We start from the raw sequence: 17,403 nt of genomic DNA on the forward strand, positions 1-17,403 counted from the left end.
AGTCCTTAATCTACTGGACTTTCCCAAGATATATTTGCTATTTATTAACTATATTTATTAAATGCTATTTATTTCAGTGGTTTATTTTATTTCTCTTACAATACACAGATACAGTATTTTACATGAAACATTTTATATTTGATAGATAAATATATTTGTGTATGACTGACAATAAACATTTGAAGCATTTGAAACTGTGATGACTTCATGTTATGATTTTCGAATAGAAAAACAGCACTCATTGCAACATTGATGACATTCTTGTAATAATGATGACGTATATGAATCAATACAGGATTTTCTTCATGTTGAGTATGTTGTGTATGCTTGTGGTATCTTCCTGTCCTGTGCAACCAAACAAATAACAACGACTATCTAAGCGGCAATCTTTCGATTAGCTAAAAAGATCCCCATTTGCCTGGCTGCTGTTTTCTCTTTCTTCATGTGGTGTTGTTGCGTGGGACAGTCTGCAGAGTGAAATCAGATTGAACACAGTCAGCTGGTCGAAATATTTTCAATATCAAAACACCCCTCCCTCCCTGGAGGCTCCCCACATGACATTAGAACAGCCACTGACTCACCACTAGCAGATGTCCTCGCTTGCCTTTGGCCACCTTCATCTCTGAGCCCCTGACAAAATCAATGATTCCTTCCTTGCCACGAGCCACAGCAAACCTAATGCTGCATGCCACACAGGAGGCAAAAAAAAAGACAGGACAAGAAGATAAGAACTGTTGAACTAACAACAACTATGACTTCTGCTGGCATAGACGAGCAGTCAGACAGAACTCACCTGCCCGGGCTGATGTTGACATAGTCGATCTTGCTGGCCATCATGGCTAGTTTTGTCACCAGCTCAATCACATGGTTGCACTGCAGCACAGCATCGGCCTGAGGCAGACAGAGCTGGATTTAGAGTGGCTGCATGGTTGTATACTTAACAGTCATGACTGCTGTGTCCTACTGTACCTTCTGCTTATTGTCCTCACTGGGCATGTGCAGAACAAACATCCCATCGCTGAGAGAGCTCACAGAGATACCTGTTTAAAGAGAAAAACCTTGCTTGGACTCACTGAACTTAAGAACAGAATTAATTAATCAGTAATGATTAGCCAGGAAAATCTGTCACAATGTAATTATCCAAAAACTATGTCCCCATCTCCTGATTTGACTTCACTGTCAATGGTCCTCCTCTCATTTTGGAAACAGTTTTTTTTCATTTTCTCTACCAAAGGATGACAAGAGCTTTAGACATAATCACTACATGTTTGCTAGTGATATTTCTGCAACAGTGCACAGAGAAGGCACAGTAATTGCGGTGTTATGACTGCTGAAGGTCAAAGAAAAATGTGTATAATAATATATGTGATCGTGGATTCACCCCCCCCCCAACACACACACACACACACACACACACACACACACACACACACACACACACACACACACACACACACACACACACACACACTCAGGGATGGTTTCCACCTCTCAGAGCTGTGTAGTCAATTCTCTGCTTGATCTTGGTCCTGTCCACCAGCACAGCAAAGGTGTTAGTGAGGAGCAGCTGGCGAGGGCGAGGCTTGAAGCCCCTCCTGTCATACTTTGTGACTGACGCACCATACTGAAGAGAACAATGAAGCACATTACTGCCAGGCAACAATTATTATCATCATCATCATCATGTTAGAACAAAGTCAAAATCAATCCCACCTGCACTTTTTCATTGCCGAGAGTCTGGACCACTTTGAGATTGATTTGCTCACGTTCTATGTAGAGCAATGGGAAAGCCATTGGAAAGTTAATGTCACATCTACTGTATGGTGTTTAATATGTAGTGAGGTAATGAATGCATGTATGAACATGTACCAAGCCGGGTGTCCAGAAACAGCCTGCCAACACTCTGAGGATAGCTGTCTTTCTGATCCTTGAAGATCTCACTGGCTACAACTTTCTGCACCATCTAAAGGAAAGGAAAAAAAATTAGCAAAGTTAAAAACCAGCAGGTTAATTATTCTTAAAAAAGCTGCATGTCTTCTGTATTTACTGCACCTGTTTCTTCCATTCAGGCTGGACCCTCCTGCAATACTTCATGACCATGTTTCTCATGTGCAACATCCGCAGGTACTCGGAAGCCTGCAGGGCACCATGCAATTGACAGTGAAGAATTTGCATTAGTAACTCAACAGATTCTTACTTGTACGCATTATTACTATTATCTGTATGTAATGATGTCAGTTAACAGAATGACACTCTGTGTGTAAAGACTGTTTGTACCTCGACAAGGGAGGGAGGAGGTGTTGGCCAGTTTTTGTCCAAAACGCTCTTGGGTAGGTTTTTACGCAGATTCTTGAGGAAGGAGTACCGTACATGATCCAGGAAATACTCATTAACAGGGCAGTATTCCTCATGTCGGTAGATGAAGCCTTTTATGAACCTGATAAAAAAACAAAGACACATACAAAGAAGAGAATTAACTATACATGCGAAATGCAGTCTCAAAAATACATACAGAAAAAAACAGTGACAAAGTATCAGTCAAGCACCTGCGGATTAACTCAGCAGCCTGTCGACGCCTCTTAGCCCTCCTGCGTGCTTTCATCCCTCGCCACCCAGACTGGATCACTATCACTACACATACACATACATGCATAAATTAACACAAAGGTTTATACTCAGCCAAAGAGAACATCCCAAGGTTAGTATAGCATTGTTTTCTGGAACAGAGAGTCCTCAAGCCCCAAATAGACATGTTGGAAAAGTGAAATAAAGTATAAATCTACACAGAATTAAAAAAATTAAAAGAACACAAAACACAAGCATATACACTCAGATAAATACATGAGCTGGAATGTAAACCATGTGGTGTATTACTGTCACTGTATGCCAGTATAAAAAGGCCAAAATCCTATCTGAAAAGTAACTCAAAATAAAATTGGTTTGGAAGGCTATACCAAAAAGAATCAAAGTTAAAGGAGCATAACTTATAATATATAAATATCCAAAAATAAACCTGACCAGTTCTGTGAGTAGTTATTGCTCTGACCTGCACGTCTGATGCGTTGGTACTTGGCTCTCTCCCTGTAGCCTCGCCATGACGTCTGCAGGGTCAAAGCTGGAACAAAACAAAGAAAAGAGACTGATGGTGGATTTATGCTTTTCCAGCAAGGCGTTGCAGAGGTCCTGCTATGCTACGCCTCCGAAATTGGACCCAATTCATAGTTCAGCATAGAATGTAATCCACTCATTAAATATGTTGAACTTTACTTATCACCTCTCTGATGCCATAAACATGTTGCAAATCTACTGCACATATTTGACTGGGAGTCATTATCTCCCATTTCATTTCAGTTGGGACAACAAAATGTGTCTAATCATAACCATGGTTTCTTACCCATCTCTGGCTTTTTTTCTTCTAGTGCATCCTCAGTGTTGAAAAGGGTTTTTGGGAAACGGATGAAGATTTTTGATCTGAAGAAAGTAGACAAAAAATGTGATCAGCACAAAGGTGATACAGCACAGATGTTTTTGGAGTGTTTTTGTGCACACATTTAGTGTGGTGGGACCCATAATCTAACTGTGACAGTATTGGTGAAATGTCATTATTTTGCCCTCTATATCAAACAATACATTACCTGCCCAGTTTGAACTCTTCTGGTTTGTAGCCCAGGTGGTTGACCAGTGTAGACACACCATCAACGAGCCTCCCATGCCAGTTGGGCCATGTCTCAGGACACAGGGGCTTATACCTAAGGGAAGTTGTAGATAATTATGATGAGGGAAGGCTGAACACAGAGTAAACAGAATGAACAGTCACTGAGGGTGTAAGTCGGAGAAGGCCGGCCACCTCTGCAGGAAGGCTTCAAAACGACGACGATAGGCAAAACCAGCTCTCCTGACCCTCAGGTTTTCCATCAGGCCCAGGTACTTCACCTGGTGTCTGACCAGGACTTCATCGAACCTTCCTGTGGGGAGAGATCTTATTCACTGCTGACAATGATACTTGTGGACAATGATGCAATGATGGAAAATCTTATGGCACACATACTATCCTATATTATACTGTATACTTTATAGTATACTAGATTATATACAGCATAACCTTTATTTACCTCAAATGAGGAAACAACCAGGCCTTAATTTAGTTTATATTTATTATTAGAGACCTGGCTTTATTTCAAATTTTCATTTCTAGATATTTTTTTGTATTTTGGTGACAAACCTTCTTGTTTTCCAAGTGTATCCTTGGTGTTAATGTCTTGTGGAGGCAAACTCAATGCTTTCTTAATCTAATTCACATGCTTTAGAGGGCATAATTTATTGCCCTCCCTGGGAGGCATTTATTGTGAAACATCTGCAGAATTAAATAATAGAATTAATCTGAATTAATTAACTAGGGACTGAAAGCAACATTTCTTTTAAGAGGAGATAATGTGTGTAAATGTTGTGTTGTTATTATTTACCATGTGAGCCACTACAGGACAGGCAACTTACTTTTTACCCCTTTATTCCTTACTCTTTATTTAGAATCTGCCTTAATTTGTTTGAACAGTGGTCAAAAACAGCTTTTATTTGATGATAACAGAACTGTAATGTACAGTACAACAAATCTGATGTGTAAAAGTGTACCTGGCTGCTTGGCATCATTAGGCTTGATACAGCGCACGTAGGATGGCTCTTTAGACATGAGGATCTCCATAAGTTTCATCAGGCTGTTTTTAAACTGAGTGGCAGCCTATAAGAAAGAAACAAGAAACAAATTTTTTTGTACATGTGGGTACATGTTGGTTTTTGAAAGATAAAAAGTGATAGAGTAAGAGAGAGAGAGAGAGAGAGAGAGAGAGAGAGAGAGAAAGAGAAAGAAAGAGAGAGAGAGAGAGAGAGAGAGAAAGAGAGAGAGCGAGAGCATGAATAATTCTCACCATCTCTGGGCGTTTCTGGTCCATCACTTCCTCTCTGCGGAAGCAGTGACTTAGTATCTGGTTGTCTGACTGGCACATGACCTGAACAGATACCAAACCACACAACCACATGTCAACACAGCACACCCCCCCTCCTCTTCCTCTTCGGTCAAGTAATGGCAAGTGACACAGGGGTTTTTGAAAGGTTGCGGTGAGGTTATACCTTGTCCACATTCATTATGCTCACCTCTTTCAGGTTCCTGTTCAGCAAATCATTGTTCTTGTCTAGAAAACCTGAATGAGACAAACAAGAACACCGCAGTCATTAAGGAATCTGTATTTTTATGGGTTGTGCTTTGTAATAAGTGTCATCTCTTGCAATGACACACCACAAAACTGGTTACAGCTTACCATTGACATTGTAGTTCACCTCTCCAGCATAATGAAGCAGCCTGAATTCCTCCCTGCTCATTACCCTGCGAGTTTTTCCATTTGCCAATTTGTGACTGAAAGACACACACATGGAGATGTGCAAACATACATAGGTCTTCAGATATAAGAAGCTGTAGTTAGAAGAGAGAGTCTTTGTACTGAAGGCCAATGTCAAATAATATTAGATATATGATGATGCTTACGTGACGAAATGGGGATGGCCGCCCAGTGTGTCCTCCAGCTTCTCTAAAAAGGAGACATCGCAAGTCTCTCCAGGTCTCAGACACTCCTCATCCTGAAAACAGTTACACTGGTTAACCTAAAATACAATGGCAGATGCATAGACAGCACTATATACAGATAAAAATAAATAAACTAGGAGTTGTCATTTGTACCAGAATGGAGATGATGCCTTTGTGCTTCTCCTCAATCAGGTCACAAATGATCTTGTTGTCAAAGTACTGCACCGTCTCCCACTGAAATTAGTGAGAAACATAAGGGGGAAGAACAAGTTGCGTGTTAGCATGGAAATGTAAATATTAATAAATATGTCAAACTTAATTGTTTTGACAACTAAACCAACACATGGACTCACTGCAATTCCTTCAGTCTCATACTCCTCCTGCTCAGATCTGAGGGTGAGCTCAATAAAGAGCTGCTGGAGCTTCTCATTGCAGTAGTTGATGCAGAACTGCTCAAAGCTACAGGCAGAAATATAACAAGGGTAACAAGGTCAGAGTTACGTGAAAAGTAGCAGACTACTGCGTAACAGAAAAGGGAAATTAATGTAACTCATACCTATTGTGCTGCAGGACTTCAAAGCCATAGATATCAAGAAGTCCTATAACTGAGGATGCCTTACTGCTGTGGTGGATTTCATCCTGCATAACATATTTAGTACATATCATGCAGTTAATGGTAAAAAAGAAACAGAGCAACAGTCCCACAACAGAATGATGGAAGTCCTACTACTGTCTTTGAGTTGTTAGCAGAGTCATCACTGCACCTTCACAGCCAGCGACTGGTTGATCTTCTCCACCAACCAAGAGAAGGTCCGACCATACACAGCCTTGGCTAAGGCATCACGGGCAGACATCGCCTGCTCGAAATTTAGCGGGCTGATCATCTGTAATAGCCAGATGCATGCACAATACAAAATTATAAAAACCCACAATACGCAGCAAACAGCTGGAAACATGTAGAACAAGGAGAAAAAAGACTGTCACCTCCTCTCCTTTGGCAGTGAGTTTCTTGTGAGTGAGGGCCTCAGTCAGGGCTGAGCCATCAACACCCAGCAGCTGGAAAATAACAATACATCTGTTCAATGACTTTTTGTGACTGTGCATATTTGAACTTCCAGTAATACTAGTGGGACTTTTCTGACCTTCGCAAGATTTGTTATCTGGGTCTCAGTGGTGATATAAGTTTCTCCTTCCTCCCCTTCCCCAAACTGAGTGTTTCCCAGATGGAGAACACCAGCGATGATGTTCAGCAATTTCTGAAAAACAGTTCACAACAACCTCATAGATGAAACATTTGCCTTTTAACCAAATAAATATCTGGGCGGTTATTAAAAAAGACACTGAGCATATGATCATCAATAAACAGTCAGAACCAGAAGTGTGAGTGAAAAAGTACAGTTTAGCAAAGTAACTCATATTTGAATGGTCACTACAAATGCTTGAGACGGCAAGTTGTTGTAAACAATGTAGGACTCAAAACCTTCATGAAAAAGTCTATGCAAATACTTTATGAGTAAAAGTAAAATTAAAAGTAAACTAAAAATGGAATTTAAAAGTGCTGAGCCTTAAGGATACAAAAACTTTATTGGTGAAAAACAATGAATGTGAAAAATAATAGATATATATATATTATTAAAACTGCTCACAGTGCAGTGTTTTAAGCTTGGATTCAAAAATTGTCCTGAATGTTTTTATTATGTTAAGAAATGTGATGTTTGGCCAGTGTGAAAATGTAAGCTGAGAAAATGTGGACTTTTTCATTGCTGAAAAGAATATTCCCAGTATAATGCAAATTGTTAGACATTGCTCGTCTTGGATTCATTCCTATGACTCTACAGTTTAAACCGTTCCACTTTAATTTGGTAAATGTGGTAAACCATAGAACATGGGTGGAAAACGAAACAGCAGTGTTGTTGCCTGCATAGAGACAACAGCCATTCATTGTTTTGATTTTTACTTACCTGCACTTCTTCCTCACTGAAGCCAATAACACACAGGGCCTTCATCACAACTTTCCAATTATTCTTGTCACTAATGGAGCTGACTCTGGGGCAGTTACCCTGAACAAGACAATTAAATGTTACACTTCAGCTGATGCTGTGATTGCTCAGACCTCAGTTTGAAAACAAGTAATTCATCAGACCTCCGAAACCACACACACCTTGACCAGATAGTGGTAGTTCTGGGGGTTTCTTTCCAGGCCCAGTGTCTTAAGCAGGTCTTCGTCCCCTCCATCCAGAAGCTGATAGAAGATGTGGAAGTTCCTCTCACCATGGTTCTGGTGTACTACACGAGATTTCTCCAGCAGGTAGTTCAGGATGTGACCGCCCACTGGTACCCCCTTGGAGAGATTACAGAAAGAGATGGGAGAAGATAACAACTGTGACAGCAGGTTTAACATTATGGAGGTTTCGGTGTTTGAGTTTCAATCTTTGATATAACTACACTAAATGTGATGTTGTCAGTATGGTATAAGCACATACGATTTCTATAAAGAATGAGAAAGCCAAGGAGGGAGTGTTTACCCTGAAGTCAAACTGAACATCCATGTATTTCCCAAAGCGGCTGGAGTTGTCATTCCTCAGTGTTTTAGCGTTGCCAAATGCCTGCACACAACGAGGGAGCCAGGAAATTAGAGAGAGGAAGTGAAATTAAGGGCAACTAAACAATAACAAAATCAAACAATCAAGAGAAAGCAAAGTATTTCAGATCAGATAATAGCATACAGTATATTGTGAAAGATAGATAAGTCTACATTCACTGTGCTTTTTTATTCTAAACTGGCTGTTCAGTTTAAAAAGAAGAAGGTTAAATACCTCCAGAACGGGGTTGGACTGTAGTAGACGGTCACCAAGGGCAGCCATGCAATCATTAGTGGGGCAGGTGACAGCGTAGTAGAGGAGGATCTTCTTGGAGGCCTCTGTTTTACCTGCTCCACTCTCACCTGATATGAGAATACACTGGTCTTTCCTCTCGGTCCTCATTGCTCGGTAAGTGTTGTCTGACACAGCGTAGCTGAGGGAAAATGCAAACGCTGCGTCAGTTAACAGCTCAACTATACAATACAATACAAACACCAGTTCACTTCAGTCAAAGTAATTCATTGGGAATGGGGTTTTTTTTTCCTATGACTGAAAGCTGTCAGTCAGTCAGCTGTAAATTTAATTTATTTGTTTGTGTGGAAACATTACAAAATTACATTTACCTTCTTATTAGTTAGTCTTACCATGATATCAAACTCATTCTCCAATAAATCCTATGAATCCAAAGATTTAGCCAGATACCAAAAATAAATAGGCTATAAAATGTTTTGTGACTTTTGAAATATTTCAATAAGATCAATTAATAAATTAAATGAGGCAAAGAGAGGCAAACATTTTTATTATTTCAGTGAGAGTTTGGTGTTGAAGTGCTGTGAGAAGGTTTTGAAAGCATATAAATATAATACAACATAATAATCATAGCATATTATTGAATGCTAGTCATGCCTTAATAAATCCTGTTTGATCACAGTGTATCAGTGATATATTGTGATGTGTCGTGTCATGTGATCATCATCATGGCAGCTGACAGTGGAGGAGTTGGGTAAAAAATGTCTAAGGACAATGAAATGACTCACATGTGAGGTGATATTTCATAGAAGCTGACCCCTCTGTAGCGCTCCATCTGCTGCTTGGAGTAAATCTCCAGCTCTTTGTACGGGTTCACTGACACCAACACAGAGCCAATGTACGTCTGAGCCAAAACATTAGAAGAAGAGACAGCACATTCAAATATGTCTCACCACACCAACCGAAACGTTCTGGAACATATGAAATGAAATTGGCTTTTATTACATAGACAAGGTTTTCTTTGAAGCGTCGCCGCAGGTTCTCTATGAAGGCTGCCTCACTGTTGTAATTTTCCAGCAAGACAAAATCCTGCACCCCGACCCTGTCCCGCGCAGTCAGGGCACTCTCCATCACCAGACGCACTCTTCCCTCAACATCCACCTCCTATAGGAAGAGAGAGGAGAGACATTATAGAAAGTCTCAGAAGTGAAAGCACCTGACACAGTTCAGCAGTTCTGAGAAGAGTCTGCTACTCTGGTCCGTTACTATAGACAGGAAAAAGACTGAATGAATTAATGTGAGTTACAATGGGTCAATGAGTCACTTCACATTTTAAAAACTCAAGAGGGAAATGATTTCAGTTCTTCTGACAACCCTTTAATTGATGTAGTTACACTCTGTAGACAAGCAGGGGGCACAAAAGGCCTATTCACGATTCATCTGATGCACACAACATTCACCCAGTTATGAAAGAATTAACATCTGGTGCTCAGTATTACAACATTTGCCACATAACTTATTACAAGATCTATTTATGAAGCAAAACAACATAAAACTATCTTCAAAATATCAGAGCAAATGACACAAGATATTGTGAACACATTACTAAAACTGCACTATGTGAAGACACAGAGTAAGAAGAGTTTCACAAAGCCTTGCCAAGATTAAACAATAGAGACATTTTAGGTTTCCAAATGATAAACAGACGTGTTAGACACATCTATTATGTGATAGCGAGATAGTGTATTATGATGTATGTACAGTACACACAGCTTTAGTATATCACCAGACAGGGTATAACCATTGCCACTGGGAAAGTGTGTGTACATGTCAACCCCACTGTGGTGACAAACATCGTAGTGCAGACAGGAAATAAGCACCAGACGCCTGAGTGAAATGCTTAGATATGCCCTGAAATATAAGCACATGCATAAACAAAGAGATAAAAATGTCAGATGTCACTAGTCAATACTTACTGATGATAAATATCCAGTCACACAAAGTAGTGTGTAATCAGTGTACTACACCCAATCCCAACCAGCTGCGCTCTATCTTCAGTATCAAAGATTCGTTTATGAGAAAAGCTTGGCTGTTTCTCTTTGTGCATTCATAAAAAAAAAACAAGCAGAAAGTGGAACAAAGGGGTAAGACATCCACAGGACTTCTGTTTTTCTTGAATGCAAGAACCTCTCAAGGGTCTCATTTGGCTGCTTAATGCCAGTAAAAGGTCATTATCTTTGAGCACTAGATGCAGGAAAATCCTTTAAAAAACAAGAGGACAACAGTGGAAGATAGCCAAGAAGTGAGAGCAAAGGAAAGCCAACAGACACTTCCACTGTAGCCCCCTCCTCTCTGGTTCACCTTAGAGTATTGTTCTCCCACTCAGCTGCAGGTGGGCTTCCTACAGATAGTAATTACAGTTCACAGTCAGATTTTCCAAAGGATACAACAAAGGAATGTTAGGGTCAGGTTTGGGGCAGGTGTTCAGTGGATACCACTGAATGTTTCTGCGCTGTACATGCTTCAAACATTGTGAATATGTAGAAGTCTGCATGACTGGTGAACCATTTCCATTCATGATACCCGTGAGGCAGAAAAGTAATTAGTAATACAAACATTAAATTATCCCTACACTGCTGGAGGTGTGTTATGCAGGGGATTCTCAGTTTATCAAGGATTGTACAAGAATATTTACACTGGCTTGAGTTCGACTTGTATGTGCTTGCTTATCACATATAATGTCATATAGATTAAGGTGGGCTTATACGTTATTATGAAGCTTGGAAAATACCTCCATGTGTTCATATGATGTGCATACACATCAACCTTTCATGCTAGATGACAATGACACTACCTGGCTCTGAACTTTAATAGACTCCTTTGGCCTGAATCTTTCATTCCATCTTCCTCAGGCCTCATGCCTTTTATGTTAATCTCTGAAGGTATGCAGTTGTACAGTAGCTGCTACGCTAACAGTTTCATCCTTTCCAACGTCTGAAACATGCAAATTTTATGTAATGATCTTATTATGCTCAGTTGTTTCTTTTACAAATAAAAGACAGCATTAAATGTGCACTGACACATATTGGACTTTCCAAGCAACAACACAATGTTTTGTCTGATAGCTCAAAAACACAGCAAACATTGTTTTCAAGCGTCTATTTCTCAGCAGTCATGAGTTACATTTCTCACTTTTATCCCAGAAATTGTGTCATCGTAACATGCGAGGAAAACAAAAATCACTTTTAATGGAGAGAAGCCAAGAATCCAAAACACTTCTTATACTCTAAAACATAGAAACACTGCTATCGCTATGGTTACATAATCTCAGAGGAAATTCAAAGGATCTGAAAATATTTTTTGGAGACACCTTGGCTGAGATACCATAAGGGCTACAGTTTTGGGATGGAGATTTAAGCAGAATATAATCTAATCCTTGAAGCTTTGCTATCAATGAACTGACCTGAGGCTTGCTTGTTACAGCAGCAAGAGTCTGAACAAATTGTCTCCCACTGTGCTTGAGCGCTTTATGTTGGATTTGACTCTGAGTACCAGGGACCTTCACTGAAATCTGCAGGTTTGAAGGTGCAGCTGCAGTGACAACCAGCGAGGAGACTAACTTAACAGTGGGACTTGGCTCCAGGCCCCATGACTAAGCTCTGCTGGGCCGACTCCATTCGGATTGTCTTCCTTATATGGCATGCCCCACCACTCTGTCCCAGGGCGAGCTGCTCTGGTACCACAGCTGGTCCCCTACCACCAATGTGCCAGTAACGGATACGGTGGAAAAATACCAAGTTTATCCTCTTTGGGCTTCTTCTGTTAAAGCTTATACAAAAACCAAAATACACACTGACTCATACACAGGCAAAAAAAAAAATCTCCAAGTGACTCATTGTTTTGTTTTGCTTTTCCCTCCATGAGTGAGGCAGTGGACTGGTGGATTGGTATCTTGTGCTTTACTGTATAAGCACAGATCATGTATGCATAGTAACACACACACATAAAATCCAGTTAAGTGTTCAGCACTAAACATGAAAACACAACAAAGAGCATCATGGCAGTCAGGATCTTACCCTGCCTTGGTACCTCATCCTGTTCTGTTGTTGCTGGAAGAAGGTTGACCTGGTGGTTCCCCCTCCCGGGCTGGTGCCCCTCCTCCTCTGTCAGAGAAACTCCTTAATTGTAACCTCTCATCCACCTTTGCCCATGGGCGACAGATTAAGTTAAAGTTCTCTTCCCGTCAGTCACTTTCTTTCTGCCTTGGTCTCTCTCTCTCTCTCTCCACTTCTTTCCTCCTCCTCGTCTGGCTCCCCTGTGAGGACGAAGCACACGCACTCAGGCCACAACACCAGCAGCTCCTCTTGTTATACCTTCAATTCATCTTCCCTTTGACAGGTCAAAGTAAATGTCCGCCTCTCCACAAGTCCCTCTCCTTTCCTCTAAACTATACTGCATGAAACAAGGGCAGGAACTCCACTCACACGTCACACAACTGGACTGAAAAGAAGTCAAGGGAAAGTATGCTGTTGGATAATGCAAAAAAAAAAAAAAAAAAAAAAAAAAAAAAAGGGGCTGAGAGCGTTTGGAAAAATTTGCTAAGAGCCCAAAACTACAAACATGTAATCACTCTACAGCTACATAAAAAGGGAAAAAAAGAGAAAATCACATGATGAGATCTCAGTACATTCTTTCTTCTTTCCTTCCCTCCCAGTTTAGTTTGCTCCCTCCCTTTTCTCCCACAAGCTGAGACAGATTCAAAGGGGATGTGAGTTATGGAAGTGTTTCACCAGCGAGACTGTGTGTCTCTTCATGGTCGTCTTGCACTATCGATGAAATGACAAACACCGACATCGAAATATCACTGTTATCTGAAAGTCTGTTATTAATCTTATATCAGTCTGAGTCATCATATTCCCCAGCTGGCTAGTTTTCCTGGCAATATTCATTTGTAATAAATTCTAATTTTTAACATAGCAATAATTTAACATATAATTTGCTGTTTGCGTGGATAATCAAATTTCTTTTTTCTTACTTTCCCTCCCATTCTAGGCATTCTTAGGGAACGTAGACAAGGCCACATGGTCGCTGTGAGAGAACAGCGCCCTCCTCTGGTTTCCCTCCCTAACTTTCCTTTCACCCCATTTCCCCCCCACTCTGTCTCCATGCCTCACTCTCTTTCCCTTGCCAGCATCACCAAATATCCAACACTGAGGAATCTGAATAATGTTGCCCAGATGGAGAAACTCTCTCACTCCTCCTCTCAATCTCTGGCTGTCACAGTAGTGCTTAAAAGATAAAACCTTAGGGACACTTAAAAGCAAACGAAAACATGTGGGTTTTAAAATAATCTTAAAAATGTCCGCAGAGGGAGAACATTAAATTGAAAGAGTAAAACTGTTCCAAAGTTTTGGGGCAGCTACCGCAAAAGCCTGATCACCCTTTCCCCTTAGTCTGTGATTGGAGTGTACACAAATAGGGGACAAGTGAAACTTCTACATTCATTCAAACAGTGTAAAAGCTCATGTACCAATTTTGTCTCATTCAAAACCTCATTTTGGTGCCCTGCCCCCTTTACTGTACATGGACATCAAACCTGCCAGGTCTGGCCAGCACTCTCACTCTCTTCCTTTCTAAAGATTTAGCCTCCATGACGCTGTAGTTTACTCAGTTACCCCATTGCATTCCCCCTGAATTGTATGTGCTTTAAATGATTTTTCACTTCAGGTCAGTTTTGTATAGAGTGCAAAAATCAAAAGAAACTCATACAATGAGATGACAGTTGATCATTTAGTTGGCACAGAAAAGTTGACTGTAGCAGAATGGTAGGTATTGTTGTGTTCCCTTATCAAAGGCAAACAGTGCAGTGAGGAAATATTCAGGGTAAGAAGTTATGTGGCAATAACACAGCTCCCATGGTCATATGGATTAAAGGTGAATATCATTGGAAGTGGCCATAATCTATTCAAAAGAAATTCTAAAACATAATTATAGAATAAATAAATCATAAATCATAAAATGTAATGTAACACAACATATTTGTTCCTCTGATTGATAATAGTAGTAGTAACCTTAGTTTCTGTTGAAAGATTCACGGTGGGCATGTTTGGGTATTTCTTAAGTCCTTCTTAAATTACTAGTTTGGAGTCATCAGAAAAGTAAACTAGAAATGTACTTGAGTCATAACCATACACAGGTATCTCAGACACAATACACAGTAGATAGATTGCTGGCAGCATTTCTGACTTATTTTTGAAGAGCATCCAAGACATGCATGTTGAAAACATGAGGGTGCTCTTCTAAGACATCTAGTTTCTCTACTCTGCACACATTACACATAATAGCATCTGGTCAATCCGTACTGCTAGCAAAATCGAAAGGACACTAAAGTCAATCAGAGAGAAACTACAGTTTCACTGTAAAGTCCATCTTTACTACCAAAGCTGCGTTATTTTTCAGTTGCGTTTTTTTTTCAATCAGCGTTCCTATCTTTGTTTAGCAGTTCCTGTAAGAAGTATTTCCTTCCTAGCTGTTTCCTGATGTTCAGGATCTTCCTTCATGACGATTTGCTTGCACTCAATTGTTATCTGAACTATACCTTTCTAGACTTTTAATTTCATGTGTGTATATATCATTACTTTAAAATACAGGGCACCCAATGTGTTCTGTTTAATGAGCTTAGATCTAACACTTAGTGTAAGTGTAACTGCTATTAAGATATGGCAGGACTGGGTTGATTTATTTCAACTAACTTGCTCTCAGGAGTGCACCTTCTTTCTGTCCTCAACTGGCACTACACCCACTTTTATTAAACCCAAAACCAAAATACTGTAAAAAAAAAAAAAAAAAAAAAAAAAAAAAAAAATCACATTTTTGTTGTAACCTTGGTGACATATCTTAAAATAAAGTTAAGCATGTCTCTCCCTCCTATTAAGGATTTCCTTTTTGCAGCTCCAGCCCTCTGCCTGACTTCAATTTCAGATAATTACATTAAAAACTCAAAAACTAATTCTGAACATCTGACATATTATGGAAGAAATCCAAACATCCTGGCACAACCTTCCTGTCATAAACTGACTGCCTGTGTGCACAGCGTTCGAAGCTGAAGTATAATAATGGTTTTTCCTCATTTTGTATTTAAATTGCTAAGGTTTTCCAATTCAGTCTAACAATGAATCACAGAAGAATGATGACTTATTTGGGCAGGGTGGAAATGGGTTGTTTCTCCCACTCTCTCTTTCTCTCTCTCTCTATATCACACACACACACACACACACACACACACACACACAAACACACACACACGAACGCACACACATCTCACACACATAGATGTAATGGAATAAATGAGATGTAATACTTTGCACGTATCTAGCTCACCTAAATCTCACCATGCTAACCCATACAGCTTCAAATGGTCTATTTCTCTCTTTCTTCTTTCCTTCCCATTGTTGACTTGTTATGTTTCATTATTTACACTTCAGTGTAGAGCTGTTGTGAAATTAGTTATGAAGTTAAATAAAAAATGAAAAAAATATATTTGAATGTTGTTTGGGTTACCTGACCTAGCTTTCCCTACTGCTCATGATGTCCTTGGTATAGACACCCTTCTCCACCTATTGTCCACCTGTGCTGAGCTCCTTCAGCACCCATCTGCTGTCCCTTTCACCCTATTTTCACCTCTACTGCCTCTCATCCCCCAGTGTTACACCATAAAGGCAACTTCATAAATTGATCAAGGCACAAAACAAAACCCTGCAAATCAACAAGCTGTGGAATTTTTTCCGTAGCAGAAATTTCGAAACAAAAATGCAAAAGGAACAAATATAAACTGGGGATGTAGTAATCTTAAGTCTGCTTTCCATCAACATGAGGATGAGTAAGAGGTAAATAATTTAACTTTCCTTGGATGATCACTGTTACAACAAGCATGACTTTATCACTTCATCAACTCCTCTTGATGCTCTGAATTATATGAAGGCTTAGGGCTCTTCCTAGTGGTAATGATATCAATTACACTGAACTGGCTCCTATTCCATAAAACGGATGGAATGCAATTAAATTTTATTCTGAATGCTGAATCCTAATGACTTTTCATCAAGCATCACAAACATATGGAAATTTCCTTATCTAAGTTTATAACAGGATAGCTGTAAAGACAACAGTGCTCCTATTTTCCTCATAATAGTATTTTGCACTGTTACAGCTCTACTTTTATTTTCTTTTGCCACCTTCAAGCACAAAAGCTTTAATTACTGAAACACAGTACAAGCATGAAAAAAATGGCATAAAAAAATGTGTACACATGCAGAAACACATACATGCAATACACATAAATGTGCCTACCTCCTCTCAGTTAGTCATCAGAGCATATGATCGACCATGGTGAAACTGAAGAGTGAACAGCTTCTTCCATATACTCCTCCAGCGGCAGCAGTCTGGTGGTAACCACAGTTTCGGTTATTTGTACAGCTGCATGTGAAGCTCCTGGACTACACTGTCCATTACCAGGCTGACTTCCTTTAGTCTAAATGCACTCCCACTCGGAACTGCTGAATCCAAACGGATAAAATTACAGCTCAGCAAGATTAATAGAAGGTAAAAACTGTGACCGCGTTATGCCTCCATTGCAAAGGTGAGAGATTTCAAGAAGATTATGGGCTATAAATCCGCTAGGAGGCGACAACGCAAAAATTAATAGTCTGCCAAAAGTAATCAGATATTAAGGGGGGGGGGGGGGGGGGGGGGGGGGGGGCAACGACCGCCATATGGTGCTGATGTCTGGTCTGCCTCTGTTAAAGGTGGGAGAGCTGAGTGGTTAATACACCATGAACATCCCTGACCTTGTACAGGCCAATTTATGAGTCTATCAGGCTACAGGTAAAGGTAGGTACAGTCCTTTACGTGATTGCCTCCACTACACTTAACTGATGCTTTGCAATGCAATACCTATATAAATTATATTCCTTTATCTGCTTTCGACCTTTGGGAAACTGT

At 40.1% G+C, this 17,403-nt stretch overlaps 1 protein-coding gene across 2 annotated transcripts; it reads right to left on the reverse strand.

Annotated features, from left to right (window-relative positions):
- Positions 1-62: 62 nt before the first annotated feature.
- On the reverse strand, positions 63-16,997 carry myo1ca (myosin Ic, paralog a). Of its 2 annotated transcripts, XM_056397686.1 has the most exons (33): positions 16,753-16,997; positions 12,483-12,721; positions 9,412-9,570; positions 9,195-9,310; positions 8,392-8,590; positions 8,101-8,181; positions 7,737-7,916; positions 7,537-7,635; positions 6,718-6,831; positions 6,560-6,631; positions 6,340-6,459; positions 6,132-6,214; positions 5,929-6,034; positions 5,729-5,809; positions 5,537-5,628; positions 5,313-5,407; positions 5,149-5,195; positions 4,923-5,003; positions 4,630-4,735; positions 3,848-3,965; positions 3,636-3,749; positions 3,395-3,471; positions 3,047-3,115; positions 2,547-2,631; positions 2,278-2,437; positions 2,053-2,136; positions 1,870-1,963; positions 1,714-1,769; positions 1,489-1,624; positions 970-1,040; positions 794-891; positions 582-681; positions 63-467 (listed from the first exon to the last, which is right to left on the reverse strand). In XM_056397686.1, the coding sequence occupies exons 2-33, from the start codon at positions 12,498-12,500 to the stop codon at positions 441-443; spliced, it is 3,138 nt and encodes a 1,045-aa protein (XP_056253661.1). In that variant the 5' UTR covers positions 12,501-12,721; positions 16,753-16,997; the 3' UTR covers positions 63-440. The 2 variants fall into 2 exon arrangements, with proteins under 2 accessions (XP_056253661.1, XP_056253662.1); XM_056397687.1 differs by lacking the exons at positions 12,483-12,721; positions 16,753-16,997 and adding an exon at positions 10,383-10,522.
- Positions 16,998-17,403: the final 406 nt, after the last annotated feature.

The sequence above is a fragment of the Seriola aureovittata genome, chromosome 15 (genome assembly GCF_021018895.1).
Source record: "Seriola aureovittata isolate HTS-2021-v1 ecotype China chromosome 15, ASM2101889v1, whole genome shotgun sequence".
In the NCBI taxonomy this organism is placed as follows: domain Eukaryota; kingdom Metazoa; phylum Chordata; class Actinopteri; order Carangiformes; family Carangidae; genus Seriola; species Seriola aureovittata.

What these genes read in the sequence shown, in the direction of transcription:
- myo1ca (XM_056397686.1), bottom strand. An exon ending in ACTACCACTATCTGGTCAAG is followed by an intron (nt 7,636 to 7,736) that starts GTGTGTGTGGTT and finishes TGTCTTGTTCAG; the next exon opens with GGTAACTGCCCCAGAGTCAG. An exon ending in AGCCTGAATGGAAGAAACAG is followed by an intron (nt 1,964 to 2,052) that starts GTGCAGTAAATA and finishes CCTTTCCTTTAG; the next exon opens with ATGGTGCAGAAAGTTGTAGC.